The 19,810-nt window shown below is 35.7% G+C and overlaps 1 protein-coding gene across 1 annotated transcript in view; it reads right to left on the reverse strand.

Moving 5' to 3' along the window:
* evplb (envoplakin b) overlaps positions 1 to 18,560 on the reverse strand; it is a 44,596-nt gene extending 26,036 nt beyond the window's left edge. The window contains exons 1-6 of the mRNA NM_001442665.1: positions 18,491 to 18,560; positions 6,406 to 6,505; positions 4,683 to 4,837; positions 4,472 to 4,595; positions 2,263 to 2,382; positions 377 to 418 (exon numbers count right to left, since the gene is read on the reverse strand). Of these exons, the coding sequence (NP_001429594.1) occupies positions 377 to 418; positions 2,263 to 2,382; positions 4,472 to 4,595; positions 4,683 to 4,837; positions 6,406 to 6,505; positions 18,491 to 18,531 (582 nt within the window). The 5' untranslated portion in view covers positions 18,532 to 18,560. The remainder of the gene's footprint in view (positions 1 to 376; positions 419 to 2,262; positions 2,383 to 4,471; positions 4,596 to 4,682; positions 4,838 to 6,405; positions 6,506 to 18,490) is intronic.
* Positions 18,561 to 19,810: the final 1,250 nt, after the last annotated feature.

Genomic DNA, 19,810 nt, shown 5'->3' on the forward strand with positions numbered 1-19,810 from the left:
ACACAAAAACCACACACAAGGACACGCGCGTGCGCGCTCGCACACACACACACACATGAAAAAAAAACACACACACACAGAGATACATCACACAAGCAACAGGCCACACACACACCATATAACACACACACATACATAAAACCTACATATACATGCATGCAAGGGCACACACGCAAACACATAGACAGACACACACCACATAACACACACACACGCACGCATGCACAAAGACAGACACGCCCTACATAACACACACATGCAAAGACAGACACACACCACATAACACAAACAGACACACATATGCACAGACACACAATACACATTACATGACACACACAAAACACACGCCACGCACACGTATTTGATTGTATCTCACCAGCAGAGCCGCATACTGCTTCTGAAGAGCAGACGAGTTATCCTGTGGAGAAACAACAAATATTTACTGTATGTTCTCCTGTCTGTGTGTCTCCTGTCTGTGTGTGTGCAAGTGTAATATGTGTAATAATAAGTGTATATTACACTGGTCCTTACTAATTAAGAGTGCTTATAAATCGGCCAGAATATGTTTTGTTGCTATCTAAAGATGTGCGATTGTTTCTGTAAAGGTTGGTTTAGGGTTCAGGTTAGGGGTAGGCCATAGTCACGATCATTAACCTGAGAGAAAACAAATGGAAGTTTACATAATGTCCTCACTAAGATAGTGAAACAAACCTGAGTATGTGTGTACGTACTGGTTTTTATGGTTTACGAGGACAGTTTTCTGTATAAACCCATGAGTATGACCTAGTTTTATTCTACTATGGGGGTTTATGAGGACATGTCCTTGTAATTCAGAGCACTTAAAAAAATCACTCTTAAAAAGGTTTTGACATTAAAAAAGTTGCCTTGGATTTCTGTGAGGGTTGAGTTTAGGGGTAGGGACGTATAATAAGTGGCTGTTACTGTAAAAAATACATTACGCCTATGGAGAGTCCCTGTAAACCACCAAAACTGACTCCACTGTTCTCCAGGGCTGTGTGGTACTCCTCTATCTGCACAAGCATTTCCCGTGTCTTTATACAGAAAACCCGAGGCAACGTTTTAAATGTCAAAAGATCCCGTTAAGTATGATGAAACACTCTGAATTACAAGGACATCTCACATGTCCTCATAAACCCCCATGGTAGATTAAAACTCAATCATACCCATGTTTTTATACAGACAACTGTCCCTGTAAACCACCAAAACCAGTACATACACACATACTTAGGTTTGTTTCACTATCTTAGTGAGGACATTGCATAGACTTTCATTGCTTTTCTCTCAGGTTAATGATAGAGACTATGGCCTACCCCTAGCCCTAACCCCAAGCCTAAACCTCTTTTTATGGTTTAGGAGGACAGTTTTCTGTACAAAGACATGGGTATGACCTAGTTTTATTCTACTATGGGGGTTTATGAGGACATGTGGGGTGTCATTGTAATTCAGAGCGCTTAAAAAATCATACTTAACAAGGTCTTTATACAAAAAACTGTCCTTGTAAACAACCAAAACCAGCATACACACATACACAGGTTACACACACACATACACAACCCTCACAGAAAACCCGAGGCAACGTTTTAAATGTCAAAAGACCTCATTAAGTATGATGAAGCACTCTGAATTACAAGGACATCCCACATGTCCTCATAAACCCCCATAGTAGATTAAAACTAGATCATAGCCATGTCTTTATACAGAAAACTGTCCCTGTAAAGCACCAAAACCAGTACATACACACATACTTAGGTTAGTTTCCCTATCTTAGTGAGGACATTGCATTGACTTTCATTGTTTTTCTCTCAGGTTAATGATAGAGACTATGGCCTACCCCTAGCCCTAACCCCAACCCTAAACCCCTTAGTTGTACTTTATTAAGGGGGTTTACAGAGACACACCTCATGTCTCTTTAAATTCTTAAAAATCTTTTAAAATTCAAACCTTGCCACAGGTTTCCTGGCGGGTTACAAGGTTTTTTATTAACCTTAACAGGTTTGGTTTAGGGGTAGGGGTGGGGTAGGACCATATAATAAATGTTTTTTACAGTTTAAAGTACATTATGACCATGGAGTGTCTCTGTAAACCTTGTATATATGTGTGTGTGTATGTGTCACTGATTCCGCTGTCCTCCAGGGCTGTGTGGTGGTACTCTATCTGCTGCTGTATGTATGTGTGTGTGTGTGTGTGTGTGTATGTGTGTGTGTGTGTGTGTGTATGTATGTGCGTTTGTATGTCACTGACTCCGCTGTCCTCCAGGGCTCTGTGGTACTCCTCTATCTGCTTGTGCAGGATGTTGTGTTGTGCGATCTGCTTCTCCACATCAGTCAGAGTCGGGCCGTAAGCCTCGTCCTGCAGGAGTTTCTGTAACATCACACACACAAACACAGATAAATCAGGCTCTTGATGTTTCTTCACATCTCTGTTTTGCTTTCTGGTTTCTGGTTTAAAGCAGCCGTTTTCGAATCTGTCAGACATGCAAATGTGATCATGCTAATGCTGTAAAATGTGAAAGCTTACGGAGTGATATGTAGTGTTACGAAAACAAATTATCAAAAAAATAAGACAAAGCTTTAAAATAAGGGCTCATTTGTCAAAATCACCAATAATTTTCTACATTCTTTCTCTAGATACATCCAGAAAAGCCACTGCCATTCATCTATAGAGCCAGAAGAGTCTCAAAAATAATACATATACAAAATAAAATCACACATGCAGAGCACAATTCACATTTACAACATACAGTTTGTAAATTCAAAAAATCCAATTCATAAAAATTTCCGGGAAATATTCATACTTTTTACTTGTCAATTTACGAACTGAGTTTTAAACTTATGAATTAGATTTGCATATTCATCAATTGTGTTTTTAATTTATTAATTGGATTAGCATATTCACGAATTGTGTATTGTATTTACAAATCCGATTTGCATATTCATTAATTGTGTTTTTTATTTACAAATCTGATTTGCATATTCATGAATTTTGTTTTTTATTTACAAATCCGATTTGCATATACATGAATTGTGTTTTTTATATACAAAGCCGATTTGCATATTCATGAATTGTGTTTTTTATTTACATATCCGATTTGCATATTCATGAATTGTTTTTATTTACAAATCCAATTTGCAAATTTATCAATTGTGTTTTTAATTTAGGAATTTGATTTGCATATTTATCAATTGTGTTTTGAATTTACAAAAGTGAATTTGCATATTTATTGATTGTGTTTTGAATTTACAAATTGGATTTGCATATTTATCTATTGTGTTTTCAATTATGAATTGGATTTGCATATTCACGAATTGTGCATTTTATTTACAAATCCGATTAGCATATTTATGAACTGCGTTCTGAATTTATGAATTGGATTTGCATATTTACGAATTGGGTTTTTTTAACGAATCTGATTTGCATATTTTTCTGATTGTGTATTTTATTTACACATCCGATTAACATATTTATGAATTGTATTCTTTAAATTACAAATTGGATTTGCATATTTATGAATTGTGTTTTAACTCATGAATTGGATTTGCATATTAATCGATTATGTTTTTAATTTATAAACTGGATTTGCATATTTATGAGTTGTGCTTTAATTTATAAATTAGATTTGCATATTTATCAATTGCGTTTTTAATTTATGAATGGGATTTACATATTTATTAATTGTGTTTTTTTATTTACGAATCCGGTTTGCAAATTTATAAATTGTGCTTTGAATTTCCTAAATGGATTTGCATATTTATAAATTATGTTTTTAATTTATGAATTTTATTTGTATATTTACGAATATGTGCTTTTTAAATTACAAATTGGATTTGCATATTTTTGAATTGTGCTTTTAATTTCCGAATTGCGTTTTGTGTATTTCCGAATTGTGTTTTGAATTCATGAATGGGATTTTGTAAATGTGAACTGTGCTGTGCATGTATGACTTATTTTTTAAATGTGTTATTTTTTTAGGCTGATCTGGCTCCATATTCATCTACCACTTGTTTAGAAATTGTATGTTGCCAGATTGAGGGAAAAAAAAGCTAGAAGATTTGAATATTTCATCAAATGTTTAAGGTGATGAGCTTTATACAACGCCTAGCAGCCTGACAAACATGAGCTAAAAGTAACAAAAGGGGAAAAGCAAATAACAAAATGGGAGGGTGGCGGGAGATGTGTGTAAAATACGGAAGACACTCAGGGAAAAAAATCTGACACCTGGGACTGATTTGAACTAAACTACACTTCAACTCCGAAAACAAAACTGAAGCAGTTACAGATTACTATAGTAATTTATGCTAAGCTGAACTGCATTGACACAATCTACATTGTAAAAGTGCTAATGAAATAAAAATAAATTGAACTGAATTGAAAAGGGCAGTGTTGGCAGCTACAGTCTACACCTCTGTGTGTTTTTCGGTCTCTTTAGTCTTTTTCCAGAGATGCTCCTCACCTGTTTGTCACTCATCAGTTTGCTCCAGTCCACTCCGGGCGGCAGGTAGAGCTCGTGAAGCTGCCCGTACAGATGCCTGTATGTGCCGCAGTATTTGGACCAACGATCGTGCAGGTTACTCACACTACACACAAACACACACACACACACACACGTTAGCGCTCAGAAACAGCTCTGATCTGTAGTATGCTTTAATGTTTTCTTCACTCACTCGCGCTCGATGATGCTGGCCTGCGGGTGCTGGAGCTTCTTGACTTTGCTGACGTCCATGAACAGATCCTTCAGCAGCATCTCAGCCTGAGACAGATTCTCAGCGGCCGGACCCTGCTGTCTGAGAGGAGAGCCCCTGCGCTCATTCTCCAGATCCTAAACACACACACACACACACACATTTCAGAACTCAAAACTTTCTGATCAATCTAAAATCCTCGTATACTGAAGCAATCTGCCAAAGGTTGTGGAATGAGTCTCTTTATACTGTAATAATGTGGATAAACTTCACCTCCATTTCCTGTCGAATCGATTCCTGTTTAGCTCCGCTTACTAGTTCTACGTCACTGTCTGTTTAGCTCCGCCCACTACTTCTGCATTACTGCCTGTTTAGCTCCACCGACTACTTCTGCATTGCTGCCTGTTTAGCTCTGCTCACTACTTCTTGTCTTTTTAGCTCCGCCCACTACTTCTACATTGCTGCCTATTTATTTACACCCACTACTTCTACGTCACTGTCTGTTTAGCTCCGCCTACTACTTCTGCATTGCTGCCTGTTTAGCTCCGCCCACTAATTCTACATTGCTGCCTATTTATTTACACCCACTACTTCTACGTCACTGTCTGTTTAGCTCCGCCCACTACTTCTACGTCACTGTCTGTTTAGCTCCGCCCACTACTTCTGCATTGCTGCCTGCTTAACTCTGCCCACTACTTCTGCATTGTTCCGTTTATCTCCGCCCACTACTTCTGCATTGTTCCATTTAGCTCCGCCCACTACTTCTGCATTGTTCAGTTTAGCTCGCCCACTACTTCAGCATTGCTGCCTGCTTAGCTCCGACCACTAATTCTGCATCGCTGCCTGTTTAGCTCCACCCACTATTTCTGCATTGCTGCCTGTTTAGCTCCACCCACTACTTTTACATTGCTGCCTATTTATCTCCGCCTACTACTTCTGCATTGTTCATCTCCGCCCACTACTTCTAAATTGTTCCGTTTAGCTCCATCCAGTATTCTGCATTGTTGCACAATTAGCTTTGCTGCCTGTTTAGTTCCACCCACTACTTCAGCATTGCTGCCTGCTTAGCTCCGCCCACTACTTCTGCATCCCTGCCTGTTTAGCTCCACCCACTATTTCTTGATTGCTGCCTGATTAGCTCCACCCACTATTTCTGCATTGCTGCCTGATTAGCTCCACCCACTATTTCTGCATTGCTGCCTGTTTAGCTCCACCCACTACTTCTATATTAGTGCCTGTTTAGCTCCACCCACTACTTCTGCATTACTGCCTGTTTAGCTCCACCCACTATTTCTGCATTGCTGCCTGATTAGCTCCACCCACTATTTCTGCATTGCTGCCTGTTTAGCTCCACCCACTACTTCTATATTAGTGCCTGTTTAGCTCCACCCACTACTTCTGCATTACTGCCTGTTTAGCTCCACCCACTACTTTGACATTGCAGTCGATTTAGTTCCACCCACTATTTCTGCTTTGCTGCCTGTTTAGCTCCGCCCTCTATTTCTGCTTTGCTGCCTGTTTAGCTCCGCCCTCTATTTCTGCTTTGCTGCCTGCTTAGCTCCGACCACTACTTATACATCACTGTCTGCTTAGCTCCGCCCACTACTTTTGCATCATGTGCAGTGTGTGTGTGTGTGTGTGTGTGTGTGTGTGTGTGTGTGTGTGTGTGTGTGTGTGTGTGTGTGTGTGTGTGTGTGTGTCTGACCTCCTCCAGCAGTTTGTCGGCCAGCAGGATGTTCTTCTCCACCTGATCTGCGCTCTGCTGTAAGCGTGTGACCAGAGACAGCAGGTCGTTCACCTGCGCCCTGAAAACACACACACATTGAGTATTCACAATTAATATTGACTCTCCATAGCTGTAATAATGTTTCCACTGTACAATTGGTCACCACAATACACACACACACACACAGACACACACTCAGAGACAGGGCCATCACTAATGGGGAGAAAGATGGTAACATGTATAGGGGCCCCCACAAAATCCGGCAGTTATACTATATAGGCCCCTGATCTGTGCAATTTGATGTACATTATATCTGCTCTTTGCCCCTCCCCTACCACACACACACACACACACACACACACACGTACAACTATATTTATGGGTTTCCCCACAAGGTCAAAATTCACTGGTATTGCTACACTTGTGGACATTTGGTGCAGCAATGTAAGGAACACAAGCTAGAGACGCACACACTTTCTCACTCAAACACACAGAGTCGGTCAGCAGTGTGTCAGGTGGTTTGTCAACTTCATCTGAATTAAGCTAAATGAGTGTTTCCTCCAGAGCCAGCATCACTGCTGCATCTGTCAGTCTGTCGCTTATGTGTGTGTGTGTGTTCTGTCACACCCTGCCAACACACACACTCCCACACTGGGGTGTGTTTGAGTCTCTGGAACTCCAGGAATCGCTCCTCCTTCTTGAGGAATCTCCTCACCCTGACATGCGGGGGGATCAAACACACACACATGCACACACCTGACAGTGCTTACAGATTAAACACCTGACATTTCTGAGAATAAATCTCGATGATACGCGTGTTAAATTGTTTTTCTTACATTATGGGGTCCAAATGTCCCCACAAGTAAAGCAATACCAGTCTATTTTACCTTGCAGGGACATTTTTGGGTCCTCATGAGCAAAACAACTCTTAAATCAGACAGAATAAGTGTTTTGAACATGTAAAAGTGCAGATTGCTTGCTGGTTTGGGGGTTGGGTTGGAGAAGATGACATAATATACAATCTGTACAGTTTAAACTTCATTATATCTATGAGGAGAGCCCATAAAGATAGCTGTACAAGTGTGTGTGTGTGTGTGTGTTCAGGTCTGTAAAGTTACAACCGAGCCAGTATTTACAGTATAAGGACTTTAAGTACACATAAAAATGACCTTTTACAACTTGAGAAACTTTTTCAAGAGTTCACACTCAGCTGATAATAGAGCATGTTTGGCATGATGTCCCCAGAGAGAGCCCTGAGCATATGAGATTCTTAAGCCTGGGGCTCCCTCCCGCTAGCAGGGCGAGAGGGGGGTTTGAGCTCAGGTGGATCTTGATGAACTCCCCTGACTTGTTTCGGGCTAACTGACAGATGGCTAAAGAGAGATATGCAGCTTACTAAGAGCTTGATTATGATGCTAATTTGTATGTTCAATTTTCTTAGGTTGCATATTTTTGAACTGTGGGAGGAAACCGGGAAACCCAGGGAAAACCCACAGGAGCAAAAGGAGAATGATTGAACTCTGCACAGCAATGTTAACTGGATCAGTACGGACTTTAACCAGTGACATTCTTGCAGTGAGGCAACAGTGCTAATCACTGGGCGGGCATGTCGCCCAATCTAGAGAGGAGGGCGGAGTTGGGGTGGAAGGGGGGATCTTCAAGATAAAGATACTGAGGTAACAAACACTTTTTATTTATAGTGAGTTAGGAATGGTCTCATTGATGAATTAAGTGTTAGCGTGCTTTCACATCTGTAGTGCGGTTCATTTTGTGCGGACCAAGAGCAATAAATAATACATTGTAGCATCATCTGATTGCTTTGATTCACACCACACTGATTGCTTTGGTCCGAACCAGTTGAAAAGAACCAAAATGAAGTCATCTGACAAAATCCACATCACTCATTGGCCAGATGTTGTTGAACTTAGATCCTAAACTGCTTTTCAATTGGTCAGAATTATTGTGCGGAAAAATGCTGCAAGTAAACAAACCGTCAGACACAAAGGGCTCTATTTTGACGGTCCATGCGCAGAGCGCAAAACACAGGGCGCAAATGCTTTCAGGGCGTGTCAGAACGCATTTTTGCTAATTTAAGGATGGAAAAATCCGCTTTGCGCCGTGGCGCATGGTCTAAAAGGGTTGAGTTTATTTTCTTAATGAGTTATAGGTGTGTTTTGAGAATAAACCAATTAGAGCCTCATCTCCCATTCCCTTTAAGAGTCAGCTGCGTCGCGCCATAAGCGCATTCGCTATTTACAGGACGCAAAGTAAGTCTAAGTGGAAAACTGTTAACAGTTAAAACAGTTAACAGTTGTTTTTGTTTTGTTTTTAACAGAAAACTGTTAAACAGAGCATCTACTGCGTGAGAATGAGAGATAAATGATCTACTTTCACTTTCGCTCTTGGATAGGGAAACCTTTACACACAGACATCAATTAGTCTATAAATAATTAATTGCTTTTGTTAAGCGCAAATATTTGTTTAAAAACTATTTCTAAATTCAGTTCTAATTTCCAGCAAACAAATAAATGAACAATAATAAAGAAGTGTGTTCAAAAACCTGAGTTATATCCTAAAACACATGCTGTGCCCCATATGGTCTAAAACCTGCAGGTGGACAAATCTAAGCTTGTTTTTAATAAAACAAATATAAATAAGGATATAATAAAAAATACTGCTAATAATAATAACATTATGCAAAAGCAAATTGTTATGAATGAACTGAAAAAACCTCCCGAGATGAAGAAGACATAAAAGCAGTGATTTTTCATATTTATGTGGGCTAGAAAATAATATGTTTTGTAATATTTTAATCCTTTATATTTATATCCTATATCTATTCTTATTATATCCTATATATATATATATATATATATATATATATATATATATATATATATATATATATATATATATATATATATATATATATATATATATATCCTTAGTATTTACAATTTTTCAGATATTTGCCTATTGCTCTCTTGTGTGTATTAAGCAGTGCGTAAGCGAGGCGCAACTCTGCGCTGGAGTTTAGACCGGGTTTGTTTTGGTCTAATGAAAAATCTATTTTAGTTTCTCAAAATAGCAACGCGCCAGCGGTCCGCCTCAGAACGCCTTCCTTTTTAGACCAGAACGCCTATGGGCGCACATATGAGCGCTAGTGCATTTGCTATTTAAACAGCTTAGCGCAAAGCCTCAAAACGACTCTTGCGCCAAGCTGAAACTACCAAAAGACTATTGCGCTGCGCCTTGCGACACACTGCGCCGGGTGTATGATAGGGCCTAAAGTGTCGCTTTTGACTATGGAGGTACGACTGCGCTGGCTGATTGTATCCCTGCTCATAGTATACTATATAGTTTGAATAGACCACTGTAGACAAACTATACATTTCGAGAATGAAGCACAGCTACGGCTGGAAAATAATGTTTTAATGCATCGCAAACGGCGAAGGCGAATCGCACGTCACTTCAGGAGGAGGCGTATATTACTTTAGCTAAACTGCGACATGGTCATCTTTCCGAAATATTACCAACGGTCCATAAGGTGATGTTTTCCCCCTCTCTCTCTCTCTCTCTGTTGGTAAAACGCTGTCAACAAATATTTTTCCCACATATCCCATAATGCACAGCACATCGGCCTACGGCAGCTGGATTAGTGCAAAAAGGCGCAGTACTTTTTGCGGTTGAGTCTGTTTTATTTCGGATCATATTCTCACCACAAATGAACCACTAAAGGGTTGGTTTGAAAGCGTACCGAGACCGCTTTTTTGGTGCGCACCTGAGTGCGATTGCTACATTCACACCTGCCCAAACAAACCGCACCAAGAGGGAAAACGAACTCTAGTGCGATTCAACCGAACTAAATAAGGCAGGTGTGAAAGCACCCTTAGCTTATGCGGGTCCAGCTGTGGTCAATCATAAGCATGCTTCATCAAGTCAAATTTACGAATTTTAAGATCCTTTATAGGACTACCAAGAGTTAAATTTCAGACGTATACAGGGTTAAACACTAAAGATTTTCTCTAATGGCTCGGTATTATCTTGAGGAATCATGTAATTGTTTTAGATTAAAATTTCATTTCGGGGCTTTGCTGAAAAATGTCTAACAGCAGTTGTGAAATCTCTTTGCGATAAAAAAAAGTTTATAAAAATATGGTTTTATTGAGATGTATTGTTGGTGATTGGACAGATGTTGGCCCGATTGAGCAGTTTTACACATTTTTATTTCAAAATGAAGACCTAAAACAAAATACTTTTAGGAATTTTAGACTTTTTGTAAGGCCTAGTGGACACCCTGCTTATAACTAAACATCACAAAGAGGTGAGGGAAAATCGTACGTTTTAAAATTCACGCAGTGATCACGTTTACAGCTTAGGAATTTCTTTACAAATTTAAACAAACACACATTCACACACAATATGAAAAACAAATGAGGCTGTACGCCATTTCTGAACCTGTCAAAATGGCTTTTTCAGATTGTATGCAATGATGATTTTGATGATTTAACTACATAAATGTAAGAGCCATAAGTTAATAGTTTTATTTATGTTAAATTAATAATAACATGAAAGGCAAAACTTGAATATATTGTACTAAATTATTTAATTTTTAATATAGAGGACCAGCTGATGTGCCATCTGAGAAGGATGAAGTTGTCTCATGAAGACGGGAGCAAAACTGTTGACCGTGTAACGTAGTTCAGTTAAATTGTTATTAAAACTTTGTTCGAAATGACATCACTGGACTTTTTCAAAGAGAGAAATAATACAAGAAGTGACGGATTGATGACACAATTAATGTCAGTCACCAGCAATCTAGCCCATGCAGATCACTGGAGATCTACAAATCTGCCAGCAAAAGAACTACAAGTTCCAGTCATACACCGCTCATTCGCACCTGTTCCTTATTTAGTAGATTACACACACTGACTGCTGAGAGCTGCTCATGAACTGATTTCATGGACTATATACACTGCACACACGCACACCTCTTGGCTGAGTCTTGTGGTTGTGAAAATTACGACGTGTTTTCCTTGCCTACCGTGTTTGAACCTTGTTTTGTTTGTTTTACGTCGTCTGCTGCCTGCCTTTTGACCACTCGCCTGATATTTGACTTCGACTCTGGATCACCTGTATAGATTTGCTTGCCCCTGTGTTGACCATTGCTTGCCTGATCATTCTCTGTATAATAAACTCTGCATTTGGAAAAGTTGGCGGTTCTTTCTGCTGTGGCTACCCCTGATAAACAAAGGGACTAAGCCGAAGGAAAATTAATGAATGAATATTGGACAGATAAATTAACCCTTATTTGGTGACAAATCCACTGTAAAGTGTAGTAACCTCACTGACATAGATAACAGTATCATTTTATTGAAGTCATAAGGGTCTTTCCAATGAGTATTTATAGCGATTGCCCGATAAAGGGCCCTATAAAGGGTTAAATACATACGTAAGAGAACTACAGTTACATTTATTATCAATTAAAACAAGATTTGTTGATGTGATTAAAAGGTGAAACCAGAATGACAGTTTGAGTGACTAACAGCAGCAACACACACACACACACACACACACACACACACACACACTGTGGTCAAACAGAGCGGGATTTTCTTCATTCAGCTGAAACAATTCACAATCAGTGACGCAGCGGCATGAATCTCACTTACACACACACACACAAACACAAAGACTGATGCTTTAAACAACACACCCATGGTGATCCTGCACATAAATAGCCATAAAAACACTAAGAACAGGAAACACACACATACACATGCACACCTCTGTGACTGGACAAACCGGATGGACTTCAGTCGAGATGAAAAATGTGACTGAGTTTATTAATGAAACACACACAGAGCGAAACAGCAACTCTCTGACCTCTAACCTACTGCTGACTGGAGGAATACTATATTATTAAATATAAACATTGTGAAATTAAATTTACAGTGACAATAATTAAACAAAACATGTAAAAAATACAAATTTGATATAAAATATAAAACATAAAATATAATTTAAAAATCAGATTAAGAAACATATGAATTAAATAAAACACAACAACTGAAAATAAATATTATTAAATAAAATATAAAATATAAACAACTGAAATAATTTTTATTAAATAACATTGTTTAAAAATACTACTATAATAATTATTATTATTGTTATTATTGAAATATATATAATATTTTATTAAAAATAATTAGAAAAAAATAAGATATCAAATAAAATTTAAGTATAAATATAATAAAATATAATTTAACAATAAACAAAAAATAACTATATTTTGAAATAAGATATAATATAAACAATTGAAATAATTTTTTATAAAATATTATTCATAATATTTGTTTTAAGTTTTGTTTTAAATATTTATTTTTGTGTCATTTAATTTATAAAAAAAATTCGAATTATTTTGCTTTAAGAAAATATTTTGTATATATTATTTTATACAATAATGTCAAATATTATATACAATATATTTTATTAAAACAAAATAATTAGAAAAAATATATAAAATGACACGAAAATAACTTAAAACAAATATTATGACATGAAATAAAATTTATAAAAATATTAAAATGTGAAATAAAAATAGTCTATAAAATTTTAAGACTAAATTTAAAAAATCTAATCAAACGAAAAACAAAAATTTATTATTTTTTAAATCAGTTAAATAAATTAGTAAAATAAATTAAATATGTACTCCTATTTTAAAAATGTCATTACAATAAATAAAAAACATAATCTATGATATTTTTTATATTTTATTTGAGTCTGTTGGTTTGTTGGCGACATGGTGGCTCAGTGGTTAGCACTGTCGCCTCACAGCAAGAAGGTTGCTGTTTCGATTACTGGCTAGGCCAGTTGGCATTTCTTTGTGTAGTCTGCATGTTCTCCCCGTGTTGTTGTGGGTTTTCTCCGTGTGCTCCGGTTTTCCCCACAGTCCAAACACATGTGCTATAGGGGAATTGATGAACTAAAATGACCGTAGTGTATGAGTGTGTGTGTGTGTGTGTGTGTGTGTGTGTGTATGAGTGTTTCCCAGTACTGGGTTGCAGCTGAAAGGGCATCCGTTGCATAAAACATATGCTGGAATAGCAGGCGGGATTAATCCAAAGGAAAATGAATGAATGAATTACACAACAAAAGGCGGTTCATTCCGCTGTGGCGACCCATGATCAATTCATTGTTATTTCTATAGTGCTTTTACAATGTAGATTGCGTCAAAGCAGCTTCACATAGAAGATTAATAAAGGGAGTAAGCCGAAGGAAAATGAATGAATGATTTAGATTTAATCTACAACTGATAAATTCAGAATAACGTTTATGAAAATTGATTAAATTTGAGACTGCATGTTCAATTGCAGATTGTAATATTATATATTACTATTACACATATATTTATATTGTCAAATCTGAAATAAAATAAATATAAAATAGAATATTAAACAAAAACAAATACTAACTACATAAAACAATTTTTATGGCAAATTACAGTAAAATAAAAGACAAAAACAATTATCTTTTAAAAATCATAGATAGCATCAACTTAAGTGCATCCAATGCAATAAATAAATAAAAAAAAAACTAAACATACAGTACCAACAGATGAAAAGGTAAATAATAATGTGGCTTAACAAAAACTACAATTGTACAATCTGTATCACACAATACACTAAGGAAAGAAAAAGAATCTGGAACAAGGACTTGGTCTATATTTGACTACATGTTCTTGGATATAGTCAGAATTATGAGCCCTCTTCAAATTTTTTTCTTCCTTTAAAAATATTTTCTAAATGATGTTTAACAGAGCAAGGAAATTTGGACAGTATGTCTGATAATATTTATTCTTCTGGAGAAAGTCTTATTTGTTTTTTTCCGGCTAGAATAAAATCAGTTTTAATTTTTTTATGAACCATTTTAAGTTCAATATTATTAGCCCCTTTAAGCTATTTTTTATTCGATAGTCTACAGAACAAACCATTGGTATATAATAACTTGTCTAATTACCTAATCTGCCTAGTTACCCTAATTAACCTAGTTAAGCCTTTAAATGCCACTTTAAGCTGTATAGAAGTGTCTTGAAGAATATCTAGTCAAATATTATTTACTGTCATCATGACAAAGATAAAATAAATCAGTGATTAGAGATGAGTTATTAAAACTATTATGATTAGAAATGTGTTGAAAAAATCTGCTCTATGTTAAACAGAAATCGGGGAAAATAAACAAGCGGTCTAAAAATTCAGGAGATGCTAGTAATTCTGACTTCAGCTGAACCAAATTTTCTTCACCTGGTTTAGAAAGTCACATTTTTTCCAGCTTTAGGAAGAAGAGGATCCACTGTGTTGGGGTTGGAGGTTTCTGATCCTTCCACCTGAGCAGTATTAGTTGTTTGGCCAGGAGCACAATAAAAGCCATGCAATCAGATTGTATCTTTCTAAGATTATATGATATGGGAAAAATCCCCAAGAGGGCAATCAGTGGGCAAGGAAAGACAGATACACCCCAAAAAAACAGTGTCGCAAAAGCAGTTTATACAAGACCAAAACATATGTGTGTGAATGGCTGCGGTGGAATTGCAGCGAGTACAAGCAGGATGTACAGTTGAAGTCAGAATTATTAGCCCCCGTCAAATTTCTTTCTTCTTTTTTAAATATTTTCCAAATGATGTTTAACAGAGCACAGAAATTTTCACAGTATGTCTGATAATATTTTTTCTTCTGGAGAAAGTCTTATTTGTTTTATTTCGGCTAGAATAAAAGCAGTTTTTAATTTTTTAAACACCATTTTAGGGACAAAATTAATAGCCCCTTTTAAGCTTTATTTTTTCTCGATAATCTACAGAACAAACCACTGTTATACAATAACTTGCCTAATTCCCCTAACCTGCCTAGTTAACCTAATTAACCTAGTTAAGCCTTTAAATGTCACTTTAAGCTGTATAGAAGTGTCTTGAAGAATATCTAGTCAAATATTATTTACAGTCATCATGGCAAAGACAAAATAAATCAGTTTTTAGAGATGACTTATTAAAATTATTATGTTTAGAAATGTGTTGAAACAAGCTGCTCTCCGTCAAACAGAAATTGGGGAAAAAATAAACAAGCGGTCTAATAATTTAGGGGGGCTAATAATTCTGACTTCAACTGTATATGCTGAAAGTGCTTTGAGAGCTAACTTTTTCATTCATTCATTTTCTTTTCGGCTTAGTCCTTTTATTAATCCGGGGTTGCCACAGTGGAATGAACCGCCGAGCTAACTTTTACTTTTAACAAAACTAAAGGTCATGTTTCTCTGCTTATAATCCTCAAAGGCATCATGAGCACCAGAAAGCAGATGTTTGATGAGCAGAGCAGCAGCATGTCATGGCTTTTTTTTCATCTGTTGTGTGTCTGACGCCTGGTGTTTGACCTATAAACTCATTTACCATCATTTGCCGTGATTTAAACTTCTCACACACACAGGTATGCCATGAATGCTGCGCTCTGATTGGCTGAGAGCATCAGGGATAATTAGTAGTGTCACTAAAGGAAACTGTATTACAGAGCAGGTAACATTAACCCTTTAGTCATCAGGGATTGCATTAGCTTACAACAGCCAACACATTTATTATATTAACCATTCATCTGTCATTAGTTTAGCCACCATAAATTATTTTTTAGCTCATGCTCTATTGAAAAATATTATTAATAAACAGATTTAATGATGAATTGGTTAATTAATATTAAATAATTAAATGTTAATTAATTTCAATCATAATATGAATGTTATATATTTAACGAAATTACTAACATTAAAATCAAAAAGAAGATATCTCAGATCATATATAATATCACTAAATATTAAATATGTATTTTGTATTGCATCTACTTTTATTATTATTATATTACATAATTAAACCTATATCTTTTTTAGTTACATAAAAATAGCAATAACTGAGATTCAGTGATACCTATTTTGTAATGATTTTACATATAAACGACATACAAAACGGTGGAAAATATTATATATAATATACAATTATATAATGTCTTTTTTTATTGTAATTTTATACATTAAATTAAGTTTTATTTAAAAAAACTACTATTAAAATTGACATTTTTAACTTTTGAAAACATACAAATGTGAGTGTTTTTTACAAGATTATGTATAATTATTATGCAAAATGTATCATTATTTTAATTAATTATATAATGATGTAATTATATATTATATAAATGAATTATAATTATAACCAAAATATCTTTTTAGTTGTAAAATGACATAATACTATTTATTATTTAACCTTTTACGTATTTCCAATGTATTTTAATATATTAATTAAAATAATACGTTTTTATATTTTTATTTTTAATGATTATTATTTATTATTGTGGAACTGCTACCATATGTGAGCTTTTCTCCATTAAATCAATTTAAATAACCATTTATTGTAGTATTTTAACATTTATTATTATTAATAAACATTAAATTAAATTAAATTATAATTTAGATTTGAAAGAAATATTAAGCATTTGTTTCACTAATTCAATATTATTTATAAATATTAAATCAATTAATTACAACAGAAACTTAAAAGTTTATTGTTTTTATTGTATGTAAATGAAAAAAAAAACGTTAACATTATGTACTATATGATATTGTATTTTAAAACAAATATTCCTTATTACACTTATTATAAAGAAATACTTATTATATTTCACATGTCACCATTAATTACATTTTAAGTCAGCTATTGTAGTATTTTAACATTTATTATCACATGATTGCTATTAAAATTTAGATCTGAAAGACATCTTGAGCGTTTATTTCACTAATTCAATATTATTTATAACTATTAAATCAATTAATTACAACAGAAAGAAGGACATTTTAATGTTTATTGTATGTAAATGTTCTCTTCCTTCAATAAAAATATTAATAAATCAATTGATAACAGAAATACTATAAAATTATGTAATATTATGCATTATATGACAATGCATTTTAAATTTACTTTACTTTATTACACTTATTATAAAGAAATAACTATTATATTTGACATTTTCACCATTAATCACATTACTTTTTGTAGTATTTTAACATTTATTATTATACAATTGCTATTATAATTTACATTAAAAGGCATCTTGAGATTCTATTTCACTAGTTATATATTATTTATAATTATTAAATCAATTAATAACAATAGAAAGGTGGAATCTTCACTGTTTTATTGCTTTATTGTTTGTAAATATTATTTACTTTCAATAAAAAATGATAATAAATCAATTAATTACACAGAAAACCTTAAGATTGTGTATTCTTATGTCTTATTTGATATTGAATTTTAAATCTACTATACTTTATTACACTTTTAAAATAAAATCTATAATATTTGACATTTTCAACATTCATTATAGTCATTCATTCATTTCCCTTCGGCTTACACCCTTTATTCATCAGGAGTCACCATAGTGAAAGGAACCACCAACTATTCCAGTATACGTTATTTTCATGCGGATGTCCTTCTAGATGTGGGGGAAACCGGAGCACCTGGAGGAAACCCACGCCAACACGGGAAGAGCAGGCAAACTCCACACAGAAATGCCAACTGGCCTAGCAGGGACTTGAACCAACAACCTTCTTGCTGTGAGCCCATTATTATACTAAATGAGCATTTTTGTGTGTTTTAACGAAGTGTTTTGACTAATATTTACACCTGAAACATGTATATTGAAACATGTCATCATTATTTCAACTTAATTAATGAAATAAGCTTATCTCAAATCTACATTTTCAGCTCTATTCCTGTCCTCTGTCATTTATCAGCATTATTGCGCAGACATTGATCTCTCCGTCACGCATTATTCAGAGATAATGTCAGATTATCCCTCATAAAACATCCAGCTTACTCAATCTCTGGAGATACGGCCCTGCCCAGCCATAAAGATAAATCACTTCACACACACACATTTAACACACAAACACACTCAAAAATCATTTCACTGAGAGTGTTTTTTTTTTTTTTTTTACTATAGTAAAGCAGTAAAGGATTGTGTGTACTCACTGTCCGGCTTTAGCAGGGCTGTATTCCTTCTTCTTGAACATGCTGGAGTGTGTGTGTGTCGTCTGTGAGCGACTCGCTGTCGTCTGTCCTCTGTTTTGATGGGCAGGTGTTCAGGCTCCGCCCACTCAAACAGGTGTGGCTCATGGAGGCACTCCGACTGGACGTACCTGTTCCTGCACTCTCAACTCTTCCTCACACATAATCAAACCTCAAACACGCACACATGTAGACAGACAGTTTGAGTGTGTGTGTGTGTGTGTGTGTGTGTATACAGCATATATGCTTGTTTGTGTGTATATATGTGAACGTGGTTGTATGTGTGTGTGTTACTATGTATATATTTGTCAGTGCAAATTTGTGAATTTATATGTGTGTGTGTGTGTGTGTGTGTGTGTGTGTGTGTGTGTGTGTGTGTGTTCAACATCGTCGGCTCCGTGTGTCTCAATCTCGTCCGCTTTTTAATGCAAAGCCTTGACATTGTCTCTGCGGTTGTGCGGAAGACCATCATTGGAACTCCTCATGAGGAGGAAAAGTCTTGAAAGGTGACTGCAAAAGAAACTGCATGCGCTCAGAGTGCAATATCCAAGTATATTAATAGAGTGTTAAGAGGAAGGGGAAAATGTGCATATAAAAGGTGCACAGGTATGACCGCAGCCTTGAGAGGATTGTCGAGCAAAGTTGACTGGGGCTGGCGTCAGAGCATGAAGAACCACCGCAGACATCTGCATAACATGTGGAGTTCCATGTGTCAAGCCTCTCCTGAACCAAAAACAACATTGGATGCGTCTGTGCTGGGTGTTGTTGGCTAGTGGTCCCGAGTAGTCTTTTCAGATGAAGGCAAATTTGGTCTTTTGTTTGGATTTCAAGATCCTAGAGTCTGGAGAAGGAGCAGAGAGACACAAAAGTCAAGCCGCTTAATGTCTAGTGTGCAGATTCCACTGTCAGTGCTGGTTTGGAGAGCCATGTCTAGGGCCAGACGGAATCTGCCGACGCTTTTTTGCTATTTCTGCTGAGAATTTTGGTAAAGATCTGTGGATTTCTGGGGAATTATTTTGGGAGTATCATAACTAAAACCTTAATATGTGAAATAAAAAACATTTGAACTTTTATTTAATGTTTAAAATGCAAATCCACTTAGATTCACTTTATTTGGTAAACGTAGCAAATCTCTCATATAATATCTCCACTAAAAGACAGAAAATATTACTGTACACACTGCACTTTACATAAATCAGATGAACATTTTCACATTAGTCAATAATATTACTGAAATTAATTTAAAAACTGAGTAAAATAGATTTACACACATTTACTCAAGTA

The sequence above is a fragment of the Danio rerio genome, chromosome 3 (assembly GCF_052040795.2).
Source record: "Danio rerio strain M-AB ecotype USA chromosome 3, GRCz13ab, whole genome shotgun sequence".
Classification (NCBI taxonomy): Eukaryota; Metazoa; Chordata; class Actinopteri; order Cypriniformes; family Danionidae; genus Danio; species Danio rerio.